Raw genomic sequence first — 26791 nt, 5'->3', positions numbered from 1 at the left:
TTTTCCATAAGGTTTTCTGAATGAAGATTTTATTCTATTGCAGCCCATTGTGACTGTTGTATGAATAAATGAATGTGATATATTGTCTATATAGTTCTTTATTTTCTAATCAAGTTATTACTTTATATGCCAAATGGGTTTGATAGATCTATTCCATAATTTAAAATAAATCCAATCAGATTGTTCCAGACATGGCAAAAGCATTTTACATTTGGCTTTAGCTGTAAAATATCTAGATTTATATTGATCATATCAGGTTGGTGGCACAATAAATGGTCTTCATTGTCCCTAAAACGTTTTTATTTACAAATGTGACAACAGGCAGAAGTCCTGGCATGATAACTTAATTCACGGATCGATCGTTTTGATTTAATAATCCGGTGTGAAATCATTCTAAAGCGACCGCTGAGCCTTATTTGACACACTATTAGCTCCCAGTGGGAATATGATGGGCTCTGTGTGTTTTCCAGCTTCAGGATGACCAAGCAGGAGCATGACAATGCGCGCGGTGTCTGTCTGACGTAGACAGGCGGAGGAGACAACACAACCTGCAGATCTGTGATTTACAGGAGGAGGAGGTGGTGGTGGTGGTGGGGAGATTCATAAATAGAAGAAAGCGCGGCTGGTTGTTTTCATCGGAGCCTCACTGCGCGCGGCGCACTGAGGACGCACAATAGAGCATCCTGATCTCCGTGTTTAATTGTGGATTAGAGGTGGAGGGAGGGAGAGCACAACAAGGAAGGCGAGGAGACGCTCTTTCTTATTAGGAGGAGGTGGTGGAGGGGGTAGACGGAGTCAGAGGGAGCCCGGAGACCGTATAGACCGTGGCGGGGACGACGGGAGCAAAGAGGACACCGTCGGATGGTGGTGTTGCTCGGATGGTGGTGTTGCTCCGGACGCGGCGACGATGCGGCCACACTGCTGGGTGATGGTGGCCCTGGCGGGGATCATGTCATACCTCAGCCCGGAGAGAGCCCTCGGAGCCCCGCAGAGGGAAGGTGAGGAGGAGGAGGAGGAGGAGGGGTGGGAGAAACTGTCAGTGATGCTGGAGAAAAGGAGGAGAGAGGAAGAGGGCGAAGTCAGCTTCGAACAGGCCTCCACCTGGGGTGAATAGTCTAATGTAACCCAGTTTGACAGAGCCGAACAGCGATGGATTATTCCTCCATCAGAGGAGCAGCGGGGCTGATGCGCTTCTAGGCCCCGCTCCTGTTTATCTGTGCCGCTCAGCGCTTCTGATTTGCTGCAATCGGGGCCCGGATATCGACGGTATAAAAAACGTAAACAAAAAAACCCAACAATCCTCATTTAGTGTTCACAATAATAATGGGAAAAAAGAATCCGAGCATGGCAGTAGAGATTATTCAACCCAGCATCACCATCGGCATCTTTATTCTGCTCCTCAACCTCACAAGCTGCCAGTGTTGTGCTTGCAGTCATTGTATTGTTTTGATAAGAGCTGCTGGCAACGCAGGCTCGTGGAAAAGAAAAACAGGCCCCCGTGTTCGGGTTCCTATTAATATGCAGTGTCTGTCTGGACATGTGTCTGGGCAAAGATGAAAGAATAGGACTGCTCACAAGTGTGCGCAAGAGATTGGAACCGCGAGTCATGTTGGTGGCGCATGTTTGAAGGGGGACACACAGGGAAGACGGGCCCGTTCAGGACCACACATTTTGCCCTTGTTGTGAAGGTTGCATTACCAGCAATGATTAAAATATATCATTGATCTCTTACCGACTCATTTATTAGAATTTTACGCGCATTGTTGTCTTTATTTATATCACTGCTGACCAGAAGATCTTCTTTTTTATGTTACTTCCAAACCTTCTGACAGACATTTATAGCACAACTTAGTTACAACAGTGGGACAAAAGGAGATGCAAAATGTGTGGCAAGAGATTCTTGGGGGCATATTTAGGCTTCTAAATTATTGATCACACTTCAATATTTATGTATGCAGTGTTTAGAGTATCGTGACTTTGTCAAGGAATGTTTTGTTGAATTTTAATGTGAGACGTGATCAGTGAAACCATGATGTTGTTAGGCTGGACAGCCTTCTAAACATCAACAACGCTCCTCCAGATATTGCCTTTAGAATAAAGCACTACCGCTGAGAGGAAAATAATCCTGTTTTTAACATGTTCTTGTAGCATTTTCCTTATGATGGAGGACATATATTTAGAAAATACAGATTAAAACTGCATTTCTGACCATTTCTTTCTTCGAAGAGTTTTAAGTCAGGAGCGGGCAAAAAAAGGCTGATGGAAAAAGCCTGTTGTTGTGACATGGAAGCTACAGTGGGCGGGACCACAAGCTCCCCACTCCTCTCCATTCCAATGCATCCACTTGCAGACAAATAGATCCATGTATGTCTTAGTTTTCTTCGTCTGCGCTGGGATCTGGCTCAAAACTGTGCGATTGGATAGCCCCAGTATTGGACGCCATTTTTGTTGCACCGAAGATTTGAGGTTGGGTGTGTGAGAGGCTGTAAGCTAGTGCGAAAGTGCAAGAAAATTGATGATAGGAAATGAGGGCAGGCTCACTTTATGCCAGTGGTCCCACCCACTAATCAGAAGCAAGTTTCTAATGAATTATTGCCGCTCTGCGGAAAAACAACGCAGGTTTTTTGATTTAGGCTAAAAAACAGAATAATTCTTATTAAAAGACCACTGGGAAAGTTTTGAAAACATATCAAAAGATGATCAAAGTGGAACTTTCAGGAGCTGACAACATTGTAAAAACATTTTTTTTTTTAAAGTAAATGAAAAAAGAGGACAAAATAAAGGGTATTTAACTAAGCTACCCTGCCCCTTTTCTTTTCTACAGATGGTCCCCTTCCCACACTCGACTACGTTGAGGTACAAATATCAAATATCCCAATCCCTCCCCTTCTCACCTGACTAGTAAACCTTCCTGATTTGATGAATTCTTTTCCAGTTTCCGATCCCTACCTACTTAGTGCTCCTTTTTTTGCCGAAATGATGATTCCAGGCACCCTCCCTTGCTTCATAACTGTTTCCTTATAGTGGAATGCCATTTCTGATATTTACCCCCTTTCCCCATGCTTACTGTCCTTATTGGAATGGTATATTTGTCAGTTTATGAACTATACTTTAGTCTTTTTTTTTCTTCCTATTAGTTATGCAGTCAGTGCTGTTTTCAATCTAAAACCTAGTTTGCTTCTCCTGCTTTGTCTTCCCAAATCCCTGATGCAAACTGTCCATTGGGGTTCTTTGCTGTGTTGGAAGTGTGCAGCTAAAAAACACTCCAATGGTTTCCTTCTGAGCTCAACACCTCTGTTAACAAGATTTTACGCTTCTGTGAAATCTCTATTTGTCTCCTGAAGTGTACATGTGGAGGCGTAAAACCCTTAAATTCCTGCTTTTACTTTTTTTTTTCATTCCTTATATTTTCCCCCCTTTTTTTCTTTCCAGTTTCTCAGACCAGGACTGCATCCCTCTCCCCTCCACCGTATGTTGTCATCCTCATCTCCTGCTCGGGGCTCGTCTCTTTTGTTCTGCTGCTCCTCACCTGCCTGTGCTGTAAGAGAGGAGGAGTGGGGTTCAATGTAAGTCTTCAACATGTAAGAGATTTATTCACCTCTCTGGTTTCTTTATTTTGTCCCACACTATATGCACGTCAACAGAAGTTTTCTTTCATGTGACTCTTTCAATTTCCAAATGTTAAAATGCATATGTAAACATTTAAATAGCCCTTTAAGTCATTGTATTTTTTCATCTGTTGGTGCTTTTATGTGCTTTGTTTTCTTTATATATTTTTCTAAATGTAACCATGCTTTTGTAAGGAAGAAGTTTTATAATCATCTATTTTTGCAAGATTTTAGCTGATTTTCAAACATTGTGTGCTGTTGTGACCCAACCAGGAGTTTGACAATGCAGATGGGGAGGAATGCTCTGGGGGTTCCAGTCCCATCCAGGAGGACAGTCTGTCATCATGTCCCTCCCTGCCTGAGGTCTACACCTTACCAGTCAGGGACAGGTCCAGCTGCCCCGCCCTGCAGGATGGAGCTGGTAATGCACCTGTCACACTCGGTCCATGTCTTCTCGCTCCAGCAAACGAAGACACAAGATTAGATACTGCGTGCACTGAGCTCCCTCACGGTCCGCTGCTTGAACCACTGAAGTGGATCTATTAAAGGTCTCAAACCTCAAGTAGCAGTGGACTCCCTGCTGCCGCTCGGTGAACTGGAAGTTAGAATCTGACAAACGTCTTCTTCAGCAGTTTGGAAATACAATGCTAATAACCTGATCTTACAAGTGAGCTGTTAAAGCCCCATTGAAAAACAAAAAAAGAAGTTTTTCCAAAAAAGATTTTCTTTTGCTATTTAGTCTTTATTATGTTATTTTATACACTTACACTAAATGGAGGTAGTAATATTTGTTTGTTCTTTCGTTTAGGAAATACATGAACTTTTATTGGTACATTGTGGTAACAAAGCTAATCAGTTGATTTAATTATGTGTTTTTATTAACACAAACATAAAAATAGCATCCAGGTGTTTTTTGTTCGTTCCCTGTTATTTTCATGCAATATTTAGCAGATGTTTTTTTTATTTACCAATTTTTTTTAAATGTTTATTTGTTTGTTAGAAGATATAGTGTTTTATATAATAAACAACATAATTGCCCAACATTCAAACTTTAATTCCTATAATCCTTTTTCAACAGACTCAAAATCTCAATGTTTTAAAAGACACACTTTAAACTACCTTCAGGAGATAGGAAATGGCTGGTTTGGTAAGGTAAGAAATCCCTTTTCCCCTCACATAGTACTGTGTTCTCATTTAAAATTTGAACATTTGATTTTCTGATTGTGTGTAAGTGATGATTGTCACTGAGAGGATCTTGAAACTGAGGTTGTATCGCGATCTTCTGGGGACTCTTCCATGGTTTTTGTCTGGGATCTCTTCTAGGTGATCCTGGCTGAAGTGCTGTGTGACTGCAGCTCTTCTCAGGCTGTGGTGAAGGAGCTCCGAGTCAGTGCTAGCCCTCTGGAGCAGAGGAAGTTCCTCGCTGAATCTGAGCCGTACAGGTGCCAATGATTTCTAAAATGTACACTGGTATTTTTAAGAAGCTTTAGCTAAACAATGAGGAATACATTCGCTGGTATTCAAGTGTCTATAAATATTTAATCCAACAATGAAATGAAAGAATGGAAGTGGCTTCAGTAACTGATTTGACAGTGTAGTAATGATCTGGTTGTGTAAATTCTCAGTCAGTTTTAACCATTCGGGTACTTAAGTGTTCAGGAAATTCCTATATACTTTTGGCTTTTAGAACATATAATATTTAGTTCTTATGTTTACTGGAAATTAAAACATCAAATAACTTTTTCAACTAATAATTATAGTTTTTTATATAATTTTAGCATTGTCCAGCTTTTTTTCTTCACAGTTTATAAATTGGGCAGTTGTCATGGGCTACTTTAGCATCGGTTGAAATTATGAACCTTTTTTCAAACTAAATATATTTTTATTTGGCTAATAGAGACAATTTATCAAGTGACTTTTTCTAACTAGTTAATATAGCCTTCATAGAGATGTTTAGGGGGAAAAAAAGTATACATATATGGACTTTCCTGAGGAAATGAAGCAATCAACTGCATTTAATGGGCTTTTTACTACGATAAAGCACTCAGCTGCAACCTAAACTTAAATATTCTAGTTGTAGACCATTTTAGGCTATTTTTTGCACTATTAGTATTTATTTTTTTTGTTCGTTTTGCCTTGTTTAACCTTTCCATCTAATTTGGCATTTACCTCGTAATTAGGTGCAATTATGTCGTACCTTTTTTTAAAGCGCTTTTAAAGCTTTCATATCTTCAGCAAACAGCTTCAGGTTTTTCGCCTTAGGCACGCATTTTCCTTAAAATTCAACCCTCTTGTTGATGTTTAAACACAACTGTTATTGCAGACAAATTAAGAGGATAAATAAGTGGTTTTTAAAGTGACGTAAAATGCTTTTTTTTCCCCCTTAAGGAGCCTCAAACATCCCAACATCCTTCAGTGTTTGGGTCAGTGCAGTGAAAGCATTCCCTTCCTGCTGGTCATGGAGTTCTGTCAACTTGTGAGTATATTTGAGTGGGCGAAGCTGACCTGAAAGTCTTTTAGACTTTCCTAAAAGCCTACTCCTACGAGGATTAAATCTAAGGTGCCTCATATTTTTTTCAAATGATTTCACCTAAAATATAATCTCACGTTAACATTTAATCCCTACTACAAACATCGAATTTATGCTTGACATAAACATTTTGTGATTTCAAATGTTATTGAGAGTTCTCTCCATGATTTAAATCTCCAGTGTTGTGGTCAGTTTGTTTGGCTGCTCTCAGCAGGCCTGATCAGTGATTGATTAAGAAAACCCTGTGAGTGGACCTTCCAGCCAAACAAAGGCTCACACAGATCAATTGAAGCTGCACAGTGGGAGCGGTCCTACATCTTTAGTGTGTTGTTACTGAGAGTGCCTGCACCTTGTCTCATAAAGTCTCTCATTGTCCTTTTATACACATATATTTTAATTTTTCCATATAGGTTTAATTAAATTACCTTCCTGGCAAATGCATTACGTAATGGATAAGATGTCACTTCTGTGGCTTGTTGTTTTGGTATTGTTTCATGAGAAAAAACTATAAAAAGATGCATCTAATCACGAAATATATTAATTTTATGGTTTTGCAGCAGGTTTTGGTGATATTTTTTAAAGAAAAATGCATAATATACTGGAATCATCTGCTCCCATACATACACATGGAGCTCATTTGTTGTTGTTGGGATATAAACACAGGGGGACCTGAAGAGATACCTTCGAGCTCAGCGCAAAGCAGATGGGATGACTCCAGACCTGCCAACCAGGGATCTCTTGACTCTTCAGAGAATGGCTTTTGAGATCACCTTAGGCCTGCTGCACCTTCATGAAAACAACTACATCCACAGGTGAGACATCAAAGTACCTTAGTTCATCAGGAATGCCTTCAAACAAACATCAGTACTTGATCTAAATCAGTTAGCGACTTCTTTTTTGTCTCATCAGAGGTTTTGTGTTTTTCTCTGCAGTGATCTGGCTTTAAGAAACTGTCTTCTGACCTCTGACCTCACTGTCAGGATTGGCGATTATGGTCTATCTCATAACCATTATAAGGTACAATGACCTAGATTTTTATTTTCCTCTGAAAAATATTTTCTCATGTAAATTCCACCATGTTGGTAACTGTTACCCTTGTGTGCACATGGAGGAGGATTATTACCTAACTCCAGACAAACTGTGGATTCCACTGCGCTGGATTGCTCCTGAACTACTGGAGGAATACAGAGGATCCCTCATTGTTACTGACCAAACCAAAACCAGCAATGTGTGGTATGTGTTTAACTTCCTATGTTTTTAGGTGCCAAAATTAATCATCTAATGAACATAGAGTGAAAAACAAACACCAAGTCATAATTTAAATGTAGCATGTACATTGCTGCTTAATCATCTTTAACTATGTTCACACTGGGCATGTGACGGGCATTAAAGAACGTGCATATTTGAATGTGCACTTAGCCCATGGTGTTCACACTGGACAAGCAGAAAGGGGATTTTCCTTCTTTTTGTTATACTACTGTTTACTAGCACATGTACTCACAGTTGGAAGAGGCTTGGTGCGAAATGTTGAAGCGGTTCAAATCTTGTTAACCATGCTCCAGCCTTTTTCTTTTGCAGCTCTATTCCAATATATGTGAGAGTTGGTGTCATTTAATTCCGGCTGGGTACAAACTGCAATTAATAAAGTCTCCTCCATGATCAATTTTCAGGTGGTTGGCACTTCCATGAATTAAAGAGGATGCCATCCATTCGTCACTAGCGCTGATTGGTCAAAGTTTGATCTGGTTTAACTTTCAGCGTACGCTCAATGGACGCGTGAACGCTAGAGTTATCAACATGGGGGCCCGAAACGCATATTTACATAGGCTTTTTTTTTGTGTGTTGCTGAGGGCAGCATTTACTATAGCTTTAGACTTAAAGGAGACACAACTGGTTGGATGAATAAAAAAAAACAGAATTCTTCTGACATCTGGGAAGGTTGTCGTATGTCAAAATGCAGTCAGCCATATTATATATTATTAATATGATTATATTTTCTAGAAGCACATGCAGCCCCTTTGTGGACTGCATGTGCTTCTGGAAAATATAATTATACCATCATGGGTTGTGGCATTTTGACTGTGCTTTAAGCAGGCTAAAGTATTTTCTCATCTATGATTTGAAATTCCACTGGACAGTTTTCCATTTCAGTTGGTGCTATTTTAAGTTAGCCTAGCGCCCACACGTTACATGTGGACAAAACGTTGGTTTTACAGACTATTCATCAGAAGTGTTAGTGAGCCATCTAAGTGGTTTCTAACACTGGATCCTTTGTGTTTTTAATGCAGAGGTGCAAAAAAAACATTTCTTTTAAATCATGAAGCTGTTTTTCCTAATTGAAAATATGTAGTCTGGATCAAATGGGTTTTGAAATGATGTCCAGTAATGACATTTGAGTCATTAGGATGACTCCTTCACTCTTCTGTTTTAGGTCTCTGGGGGTGGTGATATGGGAGCTGTTTGAGTTTGGGGCTCAACCTCACAGACATCTGAGTGACGAAGAGGTGTTGACCTTTGTCATTAGGGAGCGACAAATCACACTGGCACAACCGAGACTCAAATTGTCTCATGCAGATTACTGGTAAGCATTTAATCTGTGATTAATAGTGTCATGATTTATAATGATGTGAATAAAATGAATTAAAACATTTCCCCATAAACACATGAGCTCTTCATTATTTTTCTTTTGTGTTGCAGGTATGAAATCATGCAGTCCTGCTGGCTTCCTCCATCGCAGCGCCCCTCTGTAGCTGAAATATTCCTCCTCCTCTCCTCTCTCCTGGCTGCTGAGCGAAGAGCAGCGAGAGGGAGTGTCGAGGAAGAAGATGAAGAGGATGAAGAGTACGAAGAGGGCAGAGGAAGGAGAGGGGAGAGTGAAGAGTCGTTTGAAAGGCGCTGGGACTTACTCCGTCCTCCTGCCTTACAGAATGCAGCAAACGAGCGGCACAGGGACAGAGAGTACTGCCGGGAGGGCAGAGACAACTCCTACCCACTGCTGGACCCTGTGGGGAACTGTATCACCCCATCCTCGTCTGAGCTGGATGACATCTTGACAGTCACAGAAACCAGCAAAGGGTTGAATTTTGAGTATTTCTGGGAGAAGGCCAATGCCAGAAGAGGATATAAACCTCTTCCTCCTCCCCAGCCAATCCCAACTGTGAACAATAACCACAGACAGTCTTTGGACACTCCCACTGTGGTGCCGGTGATAAGTGCTCGCAGCCCTTCACTCGCTAGCGAGTACTACATCAGACTGGAGGAGCATACTCCTCAAGACAAGTCCCCAACCCTTAAAGGGAAGCCATCTACACGCTCCGACTCAGTCAGCCCTGGAGACGTGGAGCTTGTGGAGATTCGGAGTGGGATGCTGGGAAAAGATCGGGTTCCTTTTTGCTCTTCTCACAAAAGTGGACAGAGTCTGCAGAGGGTCCGGTCGAGTGAGGTTCAGATCCAGGTGCCAAACACAGGCATGGTTGAGTTCAGAGACACTTCCAGCAGAGTGACGGACTTCTCCGTGGTGGATTTAAATGAAGATGAGGATGATGTGGACAAGAAAAATAATTGTGAGAGAAAATACTCGACTTCTCAAGCTCCCGTCCTCCCTCCAAAGCCGCGCTCTATGTCGCTGTCCTCAGCCAACCCCCTTCACTCGCGCCCCCTCCCTGTCCCCCCTCTTGGTTATAGAGGACTTCCTCATTACACCATGAGTGGAAAAATTGAGACGGACCCACTTCATATGAGCTCCTGCCCATCTTCTACCTTTGATCACCTCGGGCTTAATCGACCAAGGCAAACTCTGCCCCCTTCCCCGTCCCTGTCACCCTCCATTCCCCCATCAAGTCATCCAGTTTACCCCCAGCCTTCTCAAGCGTGTCCTCCTCCTCTCCCTCCCCACTCCAAACCCCAACGAATTATCCCCAACTACAACCCAGCTGACATTTACTCAAGATACAGCAAGCCACAAATGCAGAAAACCTGTAGAGACCCGCTATCCTGTGACATGTCTGAGCGAGAGCGTGACATCAGGCCTGCAGCGCCGTTACACACTTTCAGGGAGACCTCTCATTTCCCTTCAAAAGACTTTGACTCTCCTATCCGCAGAGAAAACCCTTTGAGACCCATATACCAAAACCCCAAACACCGCCCTACAAACTCTTTGAATGCAAGACAGTCTTCATCCAGCCCCACCTATTCAGATGAGGACAAATCACCAATCGTGTCCCCTGAGAGAGTTGGCAGTAAAACAACTGTCACTAAGTCCAGTCTCTCTGATGACACGGATCCAGCCACAGCAGAGCTCTTCTCCAGGGGAATGAAAAGAACTCAGTCTCGTCTCGACACTATCCTTCCTGCCATTTGGAGGGAGGATGCTGAACTTCAAGCAGAACTCGTCGCCACAGCCAAGAAATCCCCCATGCATCTTTTTCTGACTGAGATTTCCAGCGTGGCTGAGTCCCATGAGGCCAAGTCAGAGGCTTTATGGGATGGAGAGACAGAGAAAAAAAATGACAAGGACGGATGGGGAAACTTTTCGCTGCCAAACAAAGGGATGCGCCGATCCCAGTCACTGATCACAGAAGTGGGCTCGAACGGACAGCCGTGGATACAAGGCGAGAGGGACGTCACAATCAGTAAGGAACTCCAGAATGATCTTTTTCTCACTGAAATCGACACTGGAAAGATGGATATAGGAGGATCAGACAGTGATCCTGTAAAATACCTCTATCCTGCAGGATCCAGGTTGCAGCCTCATGGTTCAGGTCTCCCCTCATACACAGAAGCTGAGGAAGACTACTCGAAAGGCATGCGAAGATCCCGCTCCCTTTTGTCCGATTTCACAGTAGAGAATCAAAACTCAGAAGTACCTTTGACTTCAAAGCCACCACAGAAAACTGAAATGACTAGGGAGGAGTTTCTAAAAGAAATCCATTCAGCGGAGACCTTTCTAACTGAAATTATATCAAGGCAAAACGTTTGCGCAAACAAGAAGGAAGCAGATCCTTCTTACTCCCCTACTCCATTGTCTCCTGAATACGAATCTATATGCATAGACCCAAACTCAGCTCAGACCATCACATTCCAGTTGGAGAGCTCCATACGAGCATCCAACAAAGGTAAAGATGACACACCAACGGAGGCTATCTATGCCCAAGTAACCAAGCGCGCCAAGAAGAGTGAGATAAAGGTTTCCATTAGACCAGAGATCCCCGTTCTCCACATAGGATCCACTAAGCACCAACTAAACACAGACAGTTTGGGGAACAATGCTGACCACTGCCAGTCTGGTGGGTTTGTGTTTTCAGAAATCATGCCCAAAAATGGTTTATTACACAACCAAGAGTTTGAGGGTCAGAGAGACGAGGAGGAGTGTTCAGATGGCCCAGCCTTACCTGCCAGAGGAGAGAAAATAGACCTGTCGAATCTCTCTCCTTCTGAATCCACTGAGAGTGGAACAGAGCCTATCACTGTGATACTGCGTGGGAACAAATTAGACATGACAAACAAATGCAAGAATGCTGCTGGAATAGGAAATGGGGAGATCACAAAGGAGAAACTCCCAGTCAGCCCCCATGAGAAAGGAGATCAACCAGAGAGGTCTGATTCCATGTCAGTTAACCTAAAAAAAACTGATGATTTAAAAAGCTTTAAAAGTGTCCATGCTTGTGATAATAGCAGCTTTGTAGACACAAATATAGAAAATTCCTGTTGGGGCAATGACAGTGGTCAAGACAAACCCTGTTATGTCATGCAAGGGATGCCCAGTCCTACAGCCACTCCATCCACTCCAGAATGGGACCCATCTTCTGATGGGTCCCTCATCACCCCCACTGACTCAGGCCTGTCCCCTATGACCTCCAGCTCAGCTGACTGCCTCACACCCAGTGACTCTTGGACGGCAGGTGGAGGAGTTGGAATCGGCGGGTGGCGAGCTCTAGGAAGTGACATGCCACATCGAGACTCTGCCTATTTCTCAGATAGTGACTGGGAGGGAGATGGGATGAACAGGAGGAGCAGTGATGGACTTATCAGCTCCAGACCGAGCAGCAGTCGGGGGGGCGAGAGGGGAATACTGACGGGAATAGAGGAAAAAACTGAAGAGGAGGGAGAGCTGAGAGAGAAAAGCCCTTTAAACAATTGTTTACACAAAACACAAACTGGAGGAGGAGAAACAGTTGAGATTTGCAACAGGATGGAGGAAATCCGTCAGAAAATCCCAGACATGGACAATTGTAAAGATCTTCTTAACAGAGGGCTGGGGTCTACACAGAGAAACCATTCAGACGTGTTTCCCAATGAAAGATCGGTGCTTCTGTGTGTTGAACCTGATGTAAAGGGCTGTGCTAACCTAACAGATAGGCTATTTAAAATAATAGACCATGAACCACTGAAAGGACTTGTGATAGACAGCTCCCGGACAGTTGGTGTGAATTACACCAAGATGGATTGCAACTATCAGGACTCCAACCAGAGCAATTTGAGTTTACATTCCAAGAGTTCTGCTGGGACGTGTGATCTGGTGAATTTTGTGCCTGATGTCCAGTCAGAAGATACGTTTAGGCAGAACAACGAAGACTATAACAGTGTTAAAAACACAAACAATGATCCGACTCAAGCAAAGTCCCTGAAATCTGAACAGACAGCTAAGGAAGCAAAATTTCCGTCTAAAAGTGGCAGCATAGAGTTCTGCGTATCCGATCTAAGTGAAATTCCATCCAGTAATGATGCCAGTATGTCAGAAACCCAGCTAAGATGTGAGGGAAAGCTGCTTGGTAATGAAGTAAATGGTCTTACGTGTCTGTGTTCAAAGCAGGATGTTGAAGAGCCTGTGAGATGTGTGGAGGGGGATAGTCTGGACCATAGTGAGCTGGGTCTGAGTCTGAATCCTCACAGCTCCAATGCCAGAGATGATGAGGAGATCTCAATGGAGGCAGACATGCACCAAGCTTCTGCAGAGCTGAGAATCAGCCTGAAGGAAAATTCGCCCCTGGTCAGAGAAGAAAGCACAGTTCCCTGTGCTGACACAGTGGATGACAGCTCCTGTGAGAGGCTGGATGTGATGACTGAAGAGTTGTGGAGTGGTCTAGAGGAGAATGATGAGAGACCTGAATCTGGAGCGGTTAGGGGTGAGCTTGATTGCCATCGCCTGTCCAGAGACACGCATTTGTGGCCTGATGAGAATGATCAGTGGGCCTCTCCGGAGAAAAGGTGCCAAGAAGTTGAGCTGAGATCAGAGTTTTCCTCTGGGCTAAGTCACGCAGCTTGGAAAGTGGGGGAGAGGCTTGCTGGGGGCCGGGAGTTCTGGGAGACTGAAGAAAATGATGAACTTGCTGGTAGTGAACCTCACCCTGCTGTTATGAAAGGCTGTGAAGAAACCTGGCCCAATGAAGCCCAAGGCAACACATGGAACTCAAAAGCTACCGAAAACCAGCCGGCATCAGCTGAAATACAACAAGAAGAAAATATGGAGAACCTCGAGGACATTGAAAGTTTAAAAAACAATTGGCAAAGAGACATCTCAAAGGTTGAAACAGAAAATAGAGAAATTCCAGAGGATGAGACTTCGGTTCAAAGAGATAGTCAGATTTCCTCATATGCAGAATCAGTGAGGAGCAAAGGTCAACCTACGGAGACAGAAGAGAACCAGAATTTTAACCGATCGTCTTCCAATCAATTATGCAGCATAAACAAAGAGGATGAGACATCCTCTGCCCACGCTTTAAGAGAAGCAGGTTTGATTTGTGAAAATTACTTAAGTCTGGGTTCAGAAAACAAAAGTTTTGATGTATTTAAAGATCCTCCTGTAAACTTGTCAGACCTGGAAACTGATGAACCAGGTTTGGATTTGGAAGCTGATGAAATAATACCTGAAGAGGCTTCAATTCAATTCAGTCTCATTGAAACACAGGAGGAAGGAAGTCAGCCATGTTCAGAGGTAGACAACTTTAGCTCTGTGGATTTTCCCAGTCCTCCACCAAGCATAGACCTCAACCTGCAAGATGATAAACTGGAGAGCCTAGATGATTCCTTTCCTAGTCCACCACCATCTGTTATAGAGGGAAAGGACTTTATGAGCCACATGTATCTTGAAGACTTTATTGCCGATGCTGGGACAGAGTCATATATCTGCCCAGTTAACAACACAAATGAATTAGAAGCGTCTCTGGAAGACTTAACACCAGCCACAACTCAGTGTAAAGGGATTTCAGCCAATCTGAATCCCCCTTCTGTGCAAATAACACTGGCAGATGACAGTAATCTTCTACCCAGTGCTGAAAGTCAGGGTGGACATCATAACATTTCCCCAAAAAATAATTCTTCAAACCAGGATCCTCTAAAAAACATCCCACGGCTGTTGATTTCTGAGTGGAAAGATCTGGACGAAGAGCTTCTGGAAGATTTTGAAAAACTAGAGCAACTGTGTTGCATCTCTGGGGATGAGGAGGAAACTCTGGGGGAGATTTTTTTGGGAGATCTGGAGCTTTTTGGGTCTTTGAAGAAAACTCCTGAACAAAAGGATAACAGTGCAGGAGGTCAGGATGCAGGTGAAATGTGCCTGCCTTCTACTCTTGATGACAGCGGGAGGGAAAAGATGAATTTAAATGAGGTCAGAATTCCTGACGACTCAGATGGACGCTTTGAGGCAGCCAGGAAACAGGATCCTCTGGATGTTGAGTGTCCACCTGTGGATGGAAAGGATGGGGAGAGACCAGCAGGCCCTGAGGTGAAGGACCAGGGATCTCTTTCCAAAATGACAACAAAAAATGGCTTAAGGATGCAGGTGAGCATGTTTACTTGCAGTTTTCTGCAACAGCAGCATCGTTTTCTTGTACAGACAGAGCCAGTTCACCCAGCTCTCATCCACCTCGCTGATCTTCTTTAGGTGTGTGAGGAGAGGTTACAGTTTTCCCTCAGTGAAAACGTGAAAACAAATGTCCTGTGGGGGTCGGCCGTAAAAGAGACAGTTATGCTCGGGACCCGTTGGGACCAAGAGGAAGAAAGCAGTGAGCTAATGTCCGTGAGAGACCAAGAAGAGGATGAGAGGTATGAAAGCTTAAAATGAAAGACTTTCACTGAGTTATCAACCTTGCAGGAATCACTAAAAGCTCGTGCACATAGTCCTCATGACAGAGAAACATCAGAAACGTGTAAGATGGTGCTTTTACAGCTCGTCTCTGCAGTTTGACGCCTGTGAAAATTTTTTATTTAGTTAGCAAAGAATTATTGGATTATGGCAGAGGCCTGCAACCTTAAAGAGCCATTTGGGCCTGTTGCTCACTGATCAAAACTCTGCAGGAGCAGTGAAGCTCTACATCAACCCTTTAAAAACATAAAACACTGTATTTATTTGTTTTTTAATACTATGCTATGTTTTTATACTGTAGTTTTTTAATATTTTAAATCACAAAATACAGTTTTACATCTTAATAATCAATATTTAGCATTTATAGCGCAATTTATGTTCCTTTTGTAATAAAATGCACTCTTTGTCTGATATGGTTCTACTGCTGATGCGACATCATTTGTTCAATTAGAATATTTTTTTCAATTTTATTACTTTGTTGTGTCATCACTGTGGAATCATGTATAGGATATCTTAAATTCTTTGCACTTTCTCTCGGAACTGAACAACCCGAGATAAGAATATAAGCTAAAAAGGTAGTCTAATAATAAACAGAGCTAGCATTGGATCACAATTTTTAATGCTTTTTAAGGCTTAGAATGTGAAATTTGTGCCTCATGATTGCTGTCATGTCAGCATCCGTATAAAAAAACACAAGTTGTAATTACCTTATAGGTTTTATTTATTTATTGCTTTCACTGCATGTAAGATCCAATTAGATTTGTAGCTTAGGGTAATAAGATTAAAGTCTGCACATGCAAAGATTTTGCATACATTTTTTTTATTAGTATTTTTCAGCTTTCTTTAGTTGTCCTAAAATCACAAAGTTTTATTAAACGTCAACCAAAGCTTTTGTTTTTCCTACAAGTTTTGATGAAATCAATCTTTATGAGCACATTTCATTTCTGGTAACACAAAGTGTCATAAAAGCCTTTGATTACACAACAAGGCAGTCCAGCCAGGATCTTGAACTTGAAACTACACAAAACTATGCAAAAAAAAACTTTTTTTAACCAAAACATGGTAACCCTTTCTTCAGGGGAAGTGGATTTTTTAATTATTATTTAATCTTTGTCTTTTTTTAGTCAAGAGAATCTTGAGGCTGTCCTTAGCAACCAGCCACCTGAACAATCTGAAATCTCCTCATCTGAGCCTGTTCTGGAACAAGCTGACATCATCATATCTAAGCCCACCACAAACCAGGCGATGAAAGGTAACGTCTTGTTGCAACTCAACTCTAATGTTTCAATATTTTTCTATTTAGTAATACCAGCTTATAAAAATTTCACATTTTTGGATTTCCCTCTCCTTTTAAGAATGTGAACTAACCCCACCCAGCAGTCTGTGTATTTTTTAATTTAAAAATAATTGGGCAGATATTTACAGAGTTTTGTGGTGCAGCTGGATTTCATGCATGATAACTACAGCCACATTTACTGTCAGTTCAACTACTTCTACCTTTACCACTAACTAAATTAGCCATCATTTAAGGCTACAACAGCTTGTAGACAAGACACCTCATCTTTTGTAAATGTTGAATGTTCAACATTTATGAGTAAACAGTTGACTGACTTATAAAAAAGACTGGAGAAACGGACTTCTTGGGTTATTTTTTTGTCAGACACAGTTTGTGTTTTTTCATATACCTGACATGTTTCGGCGGATTCCCTTCCGCCTTCATTAGGTCAGATGGTTGTGACTGAACTTTGACAAGCGACTCTGCCCCTTGATGTCCGTTTGCTGCTGGAGGATGTTGCTCAAGGTATGCGAGAGCATGAAGGCCCCTTCATCCCGGTTCATGGGCGTGTGGGCTCGCTTTCGGATCTTTACCGCCTCCATGATCCATCTGCGGTGTCTGTTGTCTTCATGGACGATACGGGACAAATCACGCGCACAGAAAATAGGAACATAAAAATAGAAATGTATAGGAAACCAACTTACACAGACCAATATTTATTATGGACATCAGAACATCCTTCCACTCACAAAATATCCGTAGTACGCACTTTATTTGAACGCGCAGAACTGGTAATGGATGGCGAGGACAAAAAAGAAGAGCAGAAACAAATACAAAACGCACAAACCAGGAGTCAGTATCCTCAATGGGCCATAAAAAAGGGACAAAAACAGGTGGAGCAGAGGAAATACAAAGAAACAGAGAAGAGGAAATGGACAAAGAAGACAAAAAAAAAGGAATGGTCACATTACCATACATCAGAGGAGTAACAGAACGCAACCAAAGGGCCATGCAAACACATCACATTAGCACCCCAGTTAAACAGCATAAAAAACTACCGCAACTACTGGTTCACCCAAAAGACAAGATTGAGCAAAACAAAAAATGCTATGTCATTTATGAAATCCCATGTCACACCTGCAATAAAACATACATTGGAGAAACAGGACGCACCTTCATCGCAAGAAAAACATAACATGAAAAAGAATGCGAAAGGGAAACAAAGAAAATACTAACAAGAGCAAGATGACAACAGGCAGTTCAAGAAAACATGAAATCAGCCTTAACGGACCACTGCAAGCACGAAAACCGCATCATGGACTGGGAAAAGGCCAAAGTCCTTTGCACTGAAGACAACAGACACCGCAGATGGATCATGGAGGCGTTGGAGATCCGAAAGCGCGCCCACACGTCCATGAACCGGGATGAAGGGGCCTTCATGCTCTCGCATACCTGGAGCAACATCCTCCAGCAGCAAACTGACAACAAGGGGCGGAGTCGCTTGTCAAAGTTTGACAGGTGACTCCGCCTCAATAACAACCATCTGTCTGTACAGACGTCACTCTGATGAAGGCGGAAGTGATTCCGCCGAAACATGTCAGGTGTGTGAAAAAACACAAACCGTGTCTGATAAAAAATATAACCCAAGAAGTCGGTTAATCTTATAGACACAATGAACTTTATTGAATTAATACTTGAGAAAGTCTTGCAGAAATACAACAATGCAGACTCATTTTTTTCTTCATCACCAAACTCTTCTTTTGTGCTTTTTTTTTTCTTTCATCTTCTTTCCTCCCTGTTTCACAGCAAAGCTAGCACGCTTGTCTCTCGCCCTCCCTCCTCTGGCTCTGAGTCTTCCCCTCACCTCGGCCACTAAAGGAGGATTTGGGAATGGCCCGATTGGGAACCGCATTGGAAGACGAAGAGGTCTGTTGCAAGGAAGTGACCCCGAAGAGGAGGAGGACGAAGAGCAGGAGGACGAAAGCTCCCGCAGGGTGATTGTTGTTACAGAGACGGACGTGGACAAACGTGTCGGTCTGAGAAGTCTGCTGAAATCACCCAAGGAGTCAATGGACAGAGAAAGGGACAGAGGGAGAAATGTGTCCTTCTTTGATGATGTCACAATTTATCATTTTGACCAGGTAGTTGCTTATCACCAGTTTTATTTTTATTTGTGATAATTAAATTATTTTATAACCACAGAAAAGAAAAGAAAATGTTGCTTTTCACTATAGAAATGAAACACAAATGATCCATGTTTGGCTTTTAATCTCTGCTCTTTTTCTTTTTATTTACAACAGGAAACTCCAACTAACAAGTTAGGCACTTCAACACCTACAGGTCCAGTCACTGTCAAAAGCAGCAAGCTGAATTTGCACGGTGAGTTCTTGAACTTCAAACAGTATCAGTCATCTCAGACACACCTGTCCATTCGTTTGACTGGACAGGTGTGTCTTTATGAGGTTTCTTTATTGAGAAACCTCATAAAGACACACCATTGACTGTAGATGAGAACTAGACTGATTGAATGCTCCCACCTCTTGTTCCAAACAGGAAGTTTTTTAAGTTATAAACTGACCAATCAGATGCTGTAAGAAAAGTATGTGGTCTTAGGTCTCACATTAGAAATGTTGCATTGACAGATGTATGTATCCCACTTTTAAGTGGAATTCCAACAAGCTCACTCTGATTAGTGACAGTGGTTGCCATAGAAATGTTGACCCAGACCGACTTGGACCAATCCCTGCTTATTGACGTTGTCTGGCTCCAATATGGTGGCGCCTGTGTTGCAAAAAATGAACAACTAAATTGACTTCATTTGGTGGGAGCTGGAGGTTTCTATGGGTGATGTCACACTCACTGAGTCCAGTTCTCATAAAGTCAATGGTGTGCCATTTTGAGGTTTATCAGCTGTTTTGTCTTAGGATCAATAAAAGCAATTTGTCACAAACGTCGATAATGACACTGAACAGGTTATAAAATATTAGTCATGTTACTGATATGCCTCAGGATAGAATAAATATCGACATAATCATTACAGATCTATTTCAGACAGCAGAATTCTTCTTCTTCAGTATCAGTTTGTTTCCATCTGGAGCTGATTGCTGATGTCCTAGTTTCATCCCACTGAAATGAGAAATCTTCCATCCCTTTCTCTAAAACTGCAGCCAGAATTAATCTCATAATTGTCCCTCTTGACTCTGTGACATGTGGAGCTGAGAGGGGGGCATTAATCCTCTGCTCAACAATGCAAGTCCTAAGCTTCTATTCCCACATTTTATGCAGCGTGCTTGACTTTCACTCTCCATCTTGTACGCTCACCTCGTTTCAAGGGCATCAGGAAAGTTCAGAATTTCCTTATGCGCTAACAGACACACCAAATTTAGATAGTTCCTTTTCATTCTGAGCCTTTTGTGTCATAATTTTAAAGATCAAAAAAGGGCTATGTTGTCTTTGAGTTATTTTTAGCAAAAAAACTATCTTGCTTCTCTATAGTGTATTAATAGATGTTTTTTATTTTCTGTTTTTTCCTTGTTTTTTACCAAAATCTGCTGTCTAAGGTAGCACAGTGGAACATTTCTCCTGAAATCAGACCCATTACATGGACTTCATTCATAATCCTGAATAGCTGCTAGCAATATTGGTTGTTGTAGTGAAGTTCAAATAAACGTTGACTTTGCTCACAAAACTCACGTCTGTTTGCCAGCGGCCTGGATTTCAGTAATCTCTCCGTCTGTGTGGTTTTCCTCCTGTGATACTCGTAATATCTCATTGTTTTTGTCTGCATCAGGGGTAAACAAAAGCAAAGAGGCGAAAAGAAAAGAGGATTCGTCAATCAAGCCACGGTCCCCCGTAGGGGCCAGTCCGGGGACTTCATCACGCTTCACTGTCAGCCCCGCAGACGACCCACACTTAGTGTGATCATGAGCGGAAGCTTCTTGGACTGGCCAGTAATTGACCCACGAACCAGCTGCTTACCCAGAGGATATTTTTTTATCAAATAAGCAACTGGAAGAATGAGACTCTGGTTCTAAAAGCTGGATTGATTCCAGGTTTTACCAGCGACAGGATTTTGTATGAGAGGGGTTTGCTGAGCTCCTGCCTGCCACTGTTTACAGAGTTTATTCACAGCTTTTGGCTACAAAGGTCTTTGGAAATGGCAGCATATGGAAATGCTGGGAGGAGAGGAACCCTGGGCTTTGTAAAATCTAAAACAAATTTGACAGCTATGCAGTGGGAGTCTTGCTGTGTACCAGCTTACCTTCTCTTTTCCTGCTTCATTCAGTTGTGTTAGGTCCCTGTTGTTGAAAGGGATGCACTTTCTTTAGGAATTCATCTGTCAATGTAAATGCTTGGATTCTAGTCTAATCTTTACTGAGGAGGTTTTTCATTGCAGTCAATTGTTCTTATAGACAGCAGTTTGAAAAAAAAACGTCTGGACTCCGGTATCTGAGGTTATCTCTTAACCTTTGTACAAATATCATAATACAGGTGTATACAATATCTTTTTTTTTTTTAGCTTTTACTTTTAGGTGTATTCTTAGACTGCACGAATTATTAAAGAAGTTCTGTCTGGGTTGTTTTTTTTCCCTGCAAATTCCAGTATTTATTCCAATGTTTAATTATTTAGGTAAACATATTTATTTATTTACTTATTTATTTGTTTGTTTATTCTTATCTATTTATTTGGTGCTTTTAGCAAACAGGAATTTAGGTTTAATTTGGGACAAGATACATTAAAGGTATACCTTGTCTAAGCTCTCCATGACAAATAAAATATTTTCCCAAAACGTCTTAATTGCTGGAAAAAAGAACTATTTTGTATAATTTTACTTGTTAATACTTGCCAATCTGTACTGTACTGAATTATGTCTTGTAATGTTTCCTTATTTTCATGTTTATATTATTAGCAGTCTTGTCATTCTTTATCTTGTTTAATGACCGTTTATGTAGCTTAGCATGACAGAACAGTTGCTCATCAGTAAATAAGACCATTTGCTTGTGTATTTGTTAATTTATTTCATTTTCTACTAATAGCCATCAATCATGCAGCTGAGGTCCAACTAGTCCATTTGTTTAGTCTGTTTAAATGTTGGTTTAAAATTGTATTGTTTAAAAACTGGGTTTCAAAGGGGAGGATGTACAATAAAAACTACAAAATGTGAGCCTCTTATCCAATACGGGTCATGTCCCAGTCATTGTTCATTCGTTCAAATACCTCACCAATTTGTTGCAAGGGCAGGGTCCTTTCTGAGTCCCTATATTGTGTCAATTAGAAGTAATATTTAAATATGTTCTACTGAAAGCAGAAGTCAGTTACAGAATAAAATGTATAAAATAGAACAGTTAATAAATATAAGTCTAATAAAGTGGGAAACCACAATTGGTCAAAGCATAAACGTCCATTGATAAAGAATTTGTGGCCCATTGTTTTGTGAATGAAATTTTGATTGTAAAGGTAATTGTCTTATTTCTATAAAGTTTTTGTGTGCTATGGTGAAGTATCATAATTTATTAAAATTGTTGTAAAAAAAAAAAAAAAAAAAAAGTTAACCAAACTCTAGTTTCCTGAATGCAAGACTGGTACTTTGCTGCCATGTATGTATTATATTTTGTGTGTAAATATTTTAAAACGCAATTTAAATATAAAATGTAAAGTTTTTAAGTTCTTACTTTGTCCCATCACTTTTGAATACGTTTTTTTTAACAGTTTGTCACAGAAACTTACTAGTCATTTATTTAGTTATTTGTTGTTGTTTTTTTAACTTCTCTTCCTATTATGTACAGGTAGCTTTTAAGGGTCTAATAAATAATATAAAATAAATTAAGAATAGAAAAATATTTTTAAAACAATATTTTAAGAACTACAAATAAAAGAAGAGTTATAGTAAAGTCATTTTCGGAATACTAGAAAAAAACCTGTGTTTTTATTTTGTGGCCTGAAATGTAACTCCTTATTCGAATAAATATGTATTTAGTTGCGACCTACTACACATTTTTTAAGAGAAGGTAATTAAAGCAACCAAGTAAACTCATAAAGACCGAACATTCATTTTTAGAAAGAAGCCCGTATGTTATTTTCTCATCTCTTAAGGAAAGGGGATACTTACCCATAATCCCATGCGGAAATCGTGACGTATTTATTCTGCGACAAACCACCCGGATCGTGAGCTTTATGTTGTAAACAGGAGCAAGAAGCCGCACAAGTAGCATTACCTATATTGGCTTCTATTAGAACCCTTCCTGTCTAAAGTGACTTTTAAAAAAATATAAATATATTTTTGTTTTGTTTTACTTCATTTTGAAAGTGCGACGTAAGTTACTATTTTTCAGTGTTGAATGACGTTTGGTGAACGTTTGCTAACTTTAGCTAGCTAACACAGAATAGCAGACTGATATCAGTTTTTGTTTTTTTCAACGGGATGTTTATAAAAAATAACACTGATAGACTTTCGTTAGATCTACTTCCTTTTGAAAATAATTGCAATAAACACAAATTTAACAACTGCCCACACTTTTACTCTCGTTTAAGCTGAAAGATGCATTGTTAGAAGATGGATCATGAATTTTACTCTGATTGCAGATGTCATTGGCTGACGAGCTTCTGGCTGACCTGGAGGAAGCTGGAGATGAGGGGGAAGATGGGCTGTACCCAGAGGGGGAGGAAGGAGGGAGTGATGGAGAGGGGGCTTCAGGGAGGACAGAAAGACTGGAAGATATCCCCGAAGAGATGGAGGTGGACTACAGTAAAACTGACAGCATTACGTCTATCGCCAAGCTCCGCAATAGCAAACAGGTCTTTGTTTAGCTGACTCTCATAAAGAGTTCCTTTTTTTCACTACCTGAAGGCAGTCCCTTTTAACTGCTTGTTTTCAGTTTTCAGATATAATTGAAAAAATATCTGGATATATTGGAAAACAGCGCAAGAATTCAGATGGTGAGTGTTGAAAAAATGTGCATTTTAACAGAAAATGTTACTGATTTACTTCCATTTCTTTTTCTCCTGTTTACCTGTATTTTCTTTCAGTTTCAGGACCAGTTGAGGCTGACCCAGAATACAGGCTGATTGTTGCAGCCAACAATCTTACAGTTGAAATTGACAATGAGCTTAGTGAGTTGGACTTTTATTGTGCGACAAAACCTAATGAAGAAATTGGATTCTTTCAACTGAAAGTGTGAGGTCTGTGTTTCTCCTGTCTTTTCAGACATCATTCACAAGTTTACAAGGGACAAATACTCCAAGAGATTTCCAGAGCTTGAGTCTTTGGTTCCAGATTCTTTAGATTACATTCGCACAGTCAAGGTTTGTTGATCTTAAAAGATAAGTTTGGAGACGTTGAAGTTACCGGATATCAAATTTTTGATTTTGTTTTTCTTCTATTAAAAGAAAAGATTTGCTGAATGGTTTCCATTATTCTGCATAGGTTTGTTTTTTTCTTTTTGCATCTAACCTCTAAATCTTCCCCCTTTTTTTGTTGTAAATGTGTGCTTCGTATAAAGGAATTGGGAAACAACCTGGAGAAATGTAAAAACAATGAAACCCTGCAGCAAATTCTAACCAATGCCACCATTATGGTCGTCAGTGTCACTGCATCAACTACACAGGGGTAAGTTTAAGAATGTTGGTACTTGTGTCCTATTACAATAAACTTTTTTTTTTAACATTTCCATTATTATGTCTGTTGTTTATTTTATTTACATAGACACTCCCTTTATATATTTTATTGTTTTCCTCTTAAGGTCATTGCTAACGGAAGATGAGCTGAAGCAGCTTGAGGAGGCTTGTGACATGGCTCTGGAGCTCAACCAGTCAAAACACAGGATATATGAATATGTAGAGTCCAGAATGTCCTTTATAGCTCCAAACCTGTCAATCATTGTGGGAGCATCGACTGCAGCAAAGATCATGGGTGAGGAAGTGAAACTATCTAGAAAATATCAAGTTTTTTTATGCCCATACATTTTTTTTTCTTACTTTTGAATTTTTTTCCCTGTTTGGCTGAAGGCATTGCTGGAGGCCTAACAAACCTCTCAAAGATGCCAGCCTGCAACTTGATGCTGCTGGGAGCCCAAAGGAAAACTCTGTCAGGCTTCAGTAGCACATCGCTGCTTCCTCACACGGGCTACATCTACCACTGTGATGTTGTGCAGTCATTGCCTCCTGTCAGTACACCATATTCAAGAATAACAAGTACCTTTTCCACATCTAATGTTTGTTTGCCTTAGTTATCTCCTTTCCCCTTTTGTTCTCCCCCCTCAGGACCTTAGGAGGAAGGCAGCTCGTCTGGTGGCCGCGAAATGCACTCTGGCTTCTCGAGTAGACAGTTTCCACGAGAGTCCAGATGGAAAGGTAAACATCTCAAATTAAAGGAACATTCAGAAATATAATTTCTGTCTCTGTTATTCAACTCCCTTTGTAATGCAGGTTGGCTATGACCTAAAAGAAGAAATAGAGAGAAAGTTTGATAAATGGCAGGAACCTCCACCAGTGAAGCAGGTCAAACCACTGCCAGCCCCGCTGGACGGACAGAGAAAGAAGAGAGGAGGAAGGAGGTCAGTCACTTATGGTTATTAGTATTTGATAGAATTGCCTGTAAATTCATCAAAACCTCTGTTTGTATTATAAATATAGTCAATGGCTTCAAAACTATTTAAGGAATTTTATAATTCTCAAAAACTGCTCTTTTGCCAGAGTTCTTTTAAAAATATGCTGCAATGTAATTGTTGTTTTAAACATCTTTGATATAGAAATACTTTTGTCTAACAAAGAACTAACTAAATGGAGAAATACAATTATTTGGACAGCCCTACTCAGTTCATTTTTGTCCAATTAGTTTACTTTGAAGTATTTTGTAATATCTTAAACTGCAGTACAATCAATTAATCTGCATAATTGTGACAAATGTTGAATTTATCACAGATGTAATGTTTTAGTGAAAGAGATATTGAATGTGTTTATTAGTCAATGCTTTGGTTTGAGCTGCCCTTTATGTTTGTTCTGTAGGTATCGAAAAATGAAAGAGCGCCTGGGGCTGACTGAGATCAGGAAACATGCCAACAGAATGACCTTTGCAGAGGTTTGTGGATTGTCTTAAAGCAGCTTGATATTTACTTTTCTTAGTATGTTCTATATTTTACCTTATCATTTGGTAATCTATTATTTAGCAGCCACAGGTTGTAGTCAAGATGATTTTTCATGAAAGCACAAGAAATCTAAAGTACAGCTCCCTTCATGTTATTGAAAAAGCAAAATGAAAAATGTCCATGATAATTGAAGTATGAGATTGATTTTAATTCATTGCAGTTAAGATTTTCCTCTAAAACTTTGGCTCAGGATCGGTTATTTGAAGGAAGATTCAGGACAGATAAACTATTGAAGTAATTCTACCCACCAATGATATTTCATCATCCATGTGTGTGATAACAATAGTTATGCTAATTTTTTTTTTTTTTTTAGAAAACCTTTCCAGTCCAAAAAAAGCTTTTTAATGGAAGAATTCCTGTTTTTTCCCCACGAAGAGTTTGACCTTTTTTTTCACTTTGAACTCATAGGAAAACAGTTTTTGAATGAATATTACCCAGCACTAGCTGGAGTCCCTTAACTAGTTTTGCAGTTTAATCTTACACGAGTTTGAGATTTTTTGTGTGCATGTTTGGAATGTTGTTGCAGATTGAAGATGATGCGTATCAGGAAGATCTCGGTTTCAGTTTGGGGCAGCTTGGCAAGAGCGGCAGCGGCAGAGTGAGGCAGGCTCAGGTCAATGAAGCCACCAAAGCAAGAATCTCCAAATCCCTGCAGGTAATGAGGCTTTCTGAATCTGGCTTGAATCTGTTCCTTTCCTCGTTTGGTTCACCTTTTTGTCTTTTTCTGCAATAGAGAACATTACAGAAGCAGAGCATGACCTATGGAGGAAAATCTACAGTCAGGGATCGTTCCTCAGGAACCAGCTCCAGTGTAGCGTTCACTCCGCTACAGGTAATGTGTTTAATGTAGCGGTTTTCCTTTTCAAGCATTCCTTCAGATCAGTCACTTATCTGTTTTTGCTGCAGGGGCTGGAGATTGTAAATCCACAGGCTGCAGAGAAGAAGGTGGCTGAAGCAAACCAGAAATACTTCTCTAACATGGCAGAATTCCTCAAAGTCAAGAAGGAAGCTAAGAATTAAACGCAAACATGTGAATCCTAAACCGTCTTAAAGTGATGATGTATCTGAAATTGTACGTGCGTCAACTGTTTTTATTTCAATAAAATATAAAAACTGAGGTGTTTGACATTACAATCCTTTTTTTTTTTTAC

General features: G+C 40.7%; 2 protein-coding genes across 3 annotated transcripts; both read left to right on the top strand.

Annotated features, from left to right (window-relative positions):
• Positions 1 to 543: 543 nt before the first annotated feature.
• Positions 544 to 21669, top strand: lmtk3 (lemur tyrosine kinase 3). Of its 2 annotated transcripts, none has more exons than XM_011485359.4 (16): positions 544 to 998; positions 3433 to 3581; positions 3882 to 4029; positions 4687 to 4760; positions 4932 to 5050; positions 5997 to 6084; positions 6802 to 6950; positions 7071 to 7155; positions 7250 to 7371; positions 8570 to 8719; positions 8836 to 14917; positions 15020 to 15180; positions 16345 to 16472; positions 18303 to 18637; positions 18797 to 18875; positions 20287 to 21669. In XM_011485359.4, the coding sequence occupies exons 1-16, from the start codon at positions 908 to 910 to the stop codon at positions 20415 to 20417; spliced, it is 8091 nt and encodes a 2696-aa protein (XP_011483661.1). In that variant the 5' UTR covers positions 544 to 907; the 3' UTR covers positions 20418 to 21669. The 2 variants fall into 2 exon arrangements, with proteins under 2 accessions (XP_011483661.1, XP_011483662.1); XM_011485360.4 differs by having other exon boundaries at positions 553 to 998; positions 3433 to 3566.
• Positions 21670 to 22615: 946 nt separating this feature from the next.
• Positions 22616 to 26757, top strand: prpf31 (PRP31 pre-mRNA processing factor 31 homolog (yeast)). Its single transcript, XM_004077928.5, has 14 exons — positions 22616 to 22810; positions 23080 to 23292; positions 23373 to 23433; positions 23524 to 23607; positions 23702 to 23799; positions 23997 to 24103; positions 24237 to 24406; positions 24502 to 24659; positions 24757 to 24846; positions 24922 to 25049; positions 25501 to 25573; positions 26167 to 26295; positions 26374 to 26472; positions 26547 to 26757. Exons 2-14 carry the CDS (start codon positions 23080 to 23082, stop codon positions 26658 to 26660), a joined length of 1524 nt encoding a protein of 507 aa, XP_004077976.1. The 5' UTR covers positions 22616 to 22810; the 3' UTR covers positions 26661 to 26757.
• The last annotated feature ends 34 nt before the right edge of the window (positions 26758 to 26791 follow it).

Source organism: Oryzias latipes, chromosome 16 (genome assembly GCF_053564925.1).
Source record: "Oryzias latipes strain Hd-rR chromosome 16, Olatipes_Hd-rR_3.1".
Taxonomy (NCBI): domain Eukaryota; kingdom Metazoa; phylum Chordata; class Actinopteri; order Beloniformes; family Adrianichthyidae; genus Oryzias; species Oryzias latipes.
The sequence above is the reverse complement of the archived record's forward strand: the minus strand, read 5'-3'. Positions and strand labels throughout refer to the sequence as shown.

Coding starts and splice junctions, on each gene's coding strand:
- prpf31 (XM_004077928.5), top strand. CDS start 23,080: ATGTCATTGGCTGACGAGCTTCTGGCTGACCTGGAGGAAGCTGGAGAT. Junction 23,293..23,372: donor AGCTCCGCAATAGCAAACAG/GTCTTTGTTTAG, acceptor GCTTGTTTTCAG/TTTTCAGATATAATTGAAAA. Junction 25,574..26,166: donor ACAGAATGACCTTTGCAGAG/GTTTGTGGATTG, acceptor ATGTTGTTGCAG/ATTGAAGATGATGCGTATCA.
- lmtk3 (XM_011485359.4), top strand. CDS start 908: ATGCGGCCACACTGCTGGGTGATGGTGGCCCTGGCGGGGATCATGTCA. Junction 4,030..4,686: donor CGCCCTGCAGGATGGAGCTG/GTAATGCACCTG, acceptor CTTTTTCAACAG/ACTCAAAATCTCAATGTTTT. Junction 15,181..16,344: donor GACCAAGAAGAGGATGAGAG/GTATGAAAGCTT, acceptor GTCTTTTTTTAG/TCAAGAGAATCTTGAGGCTG.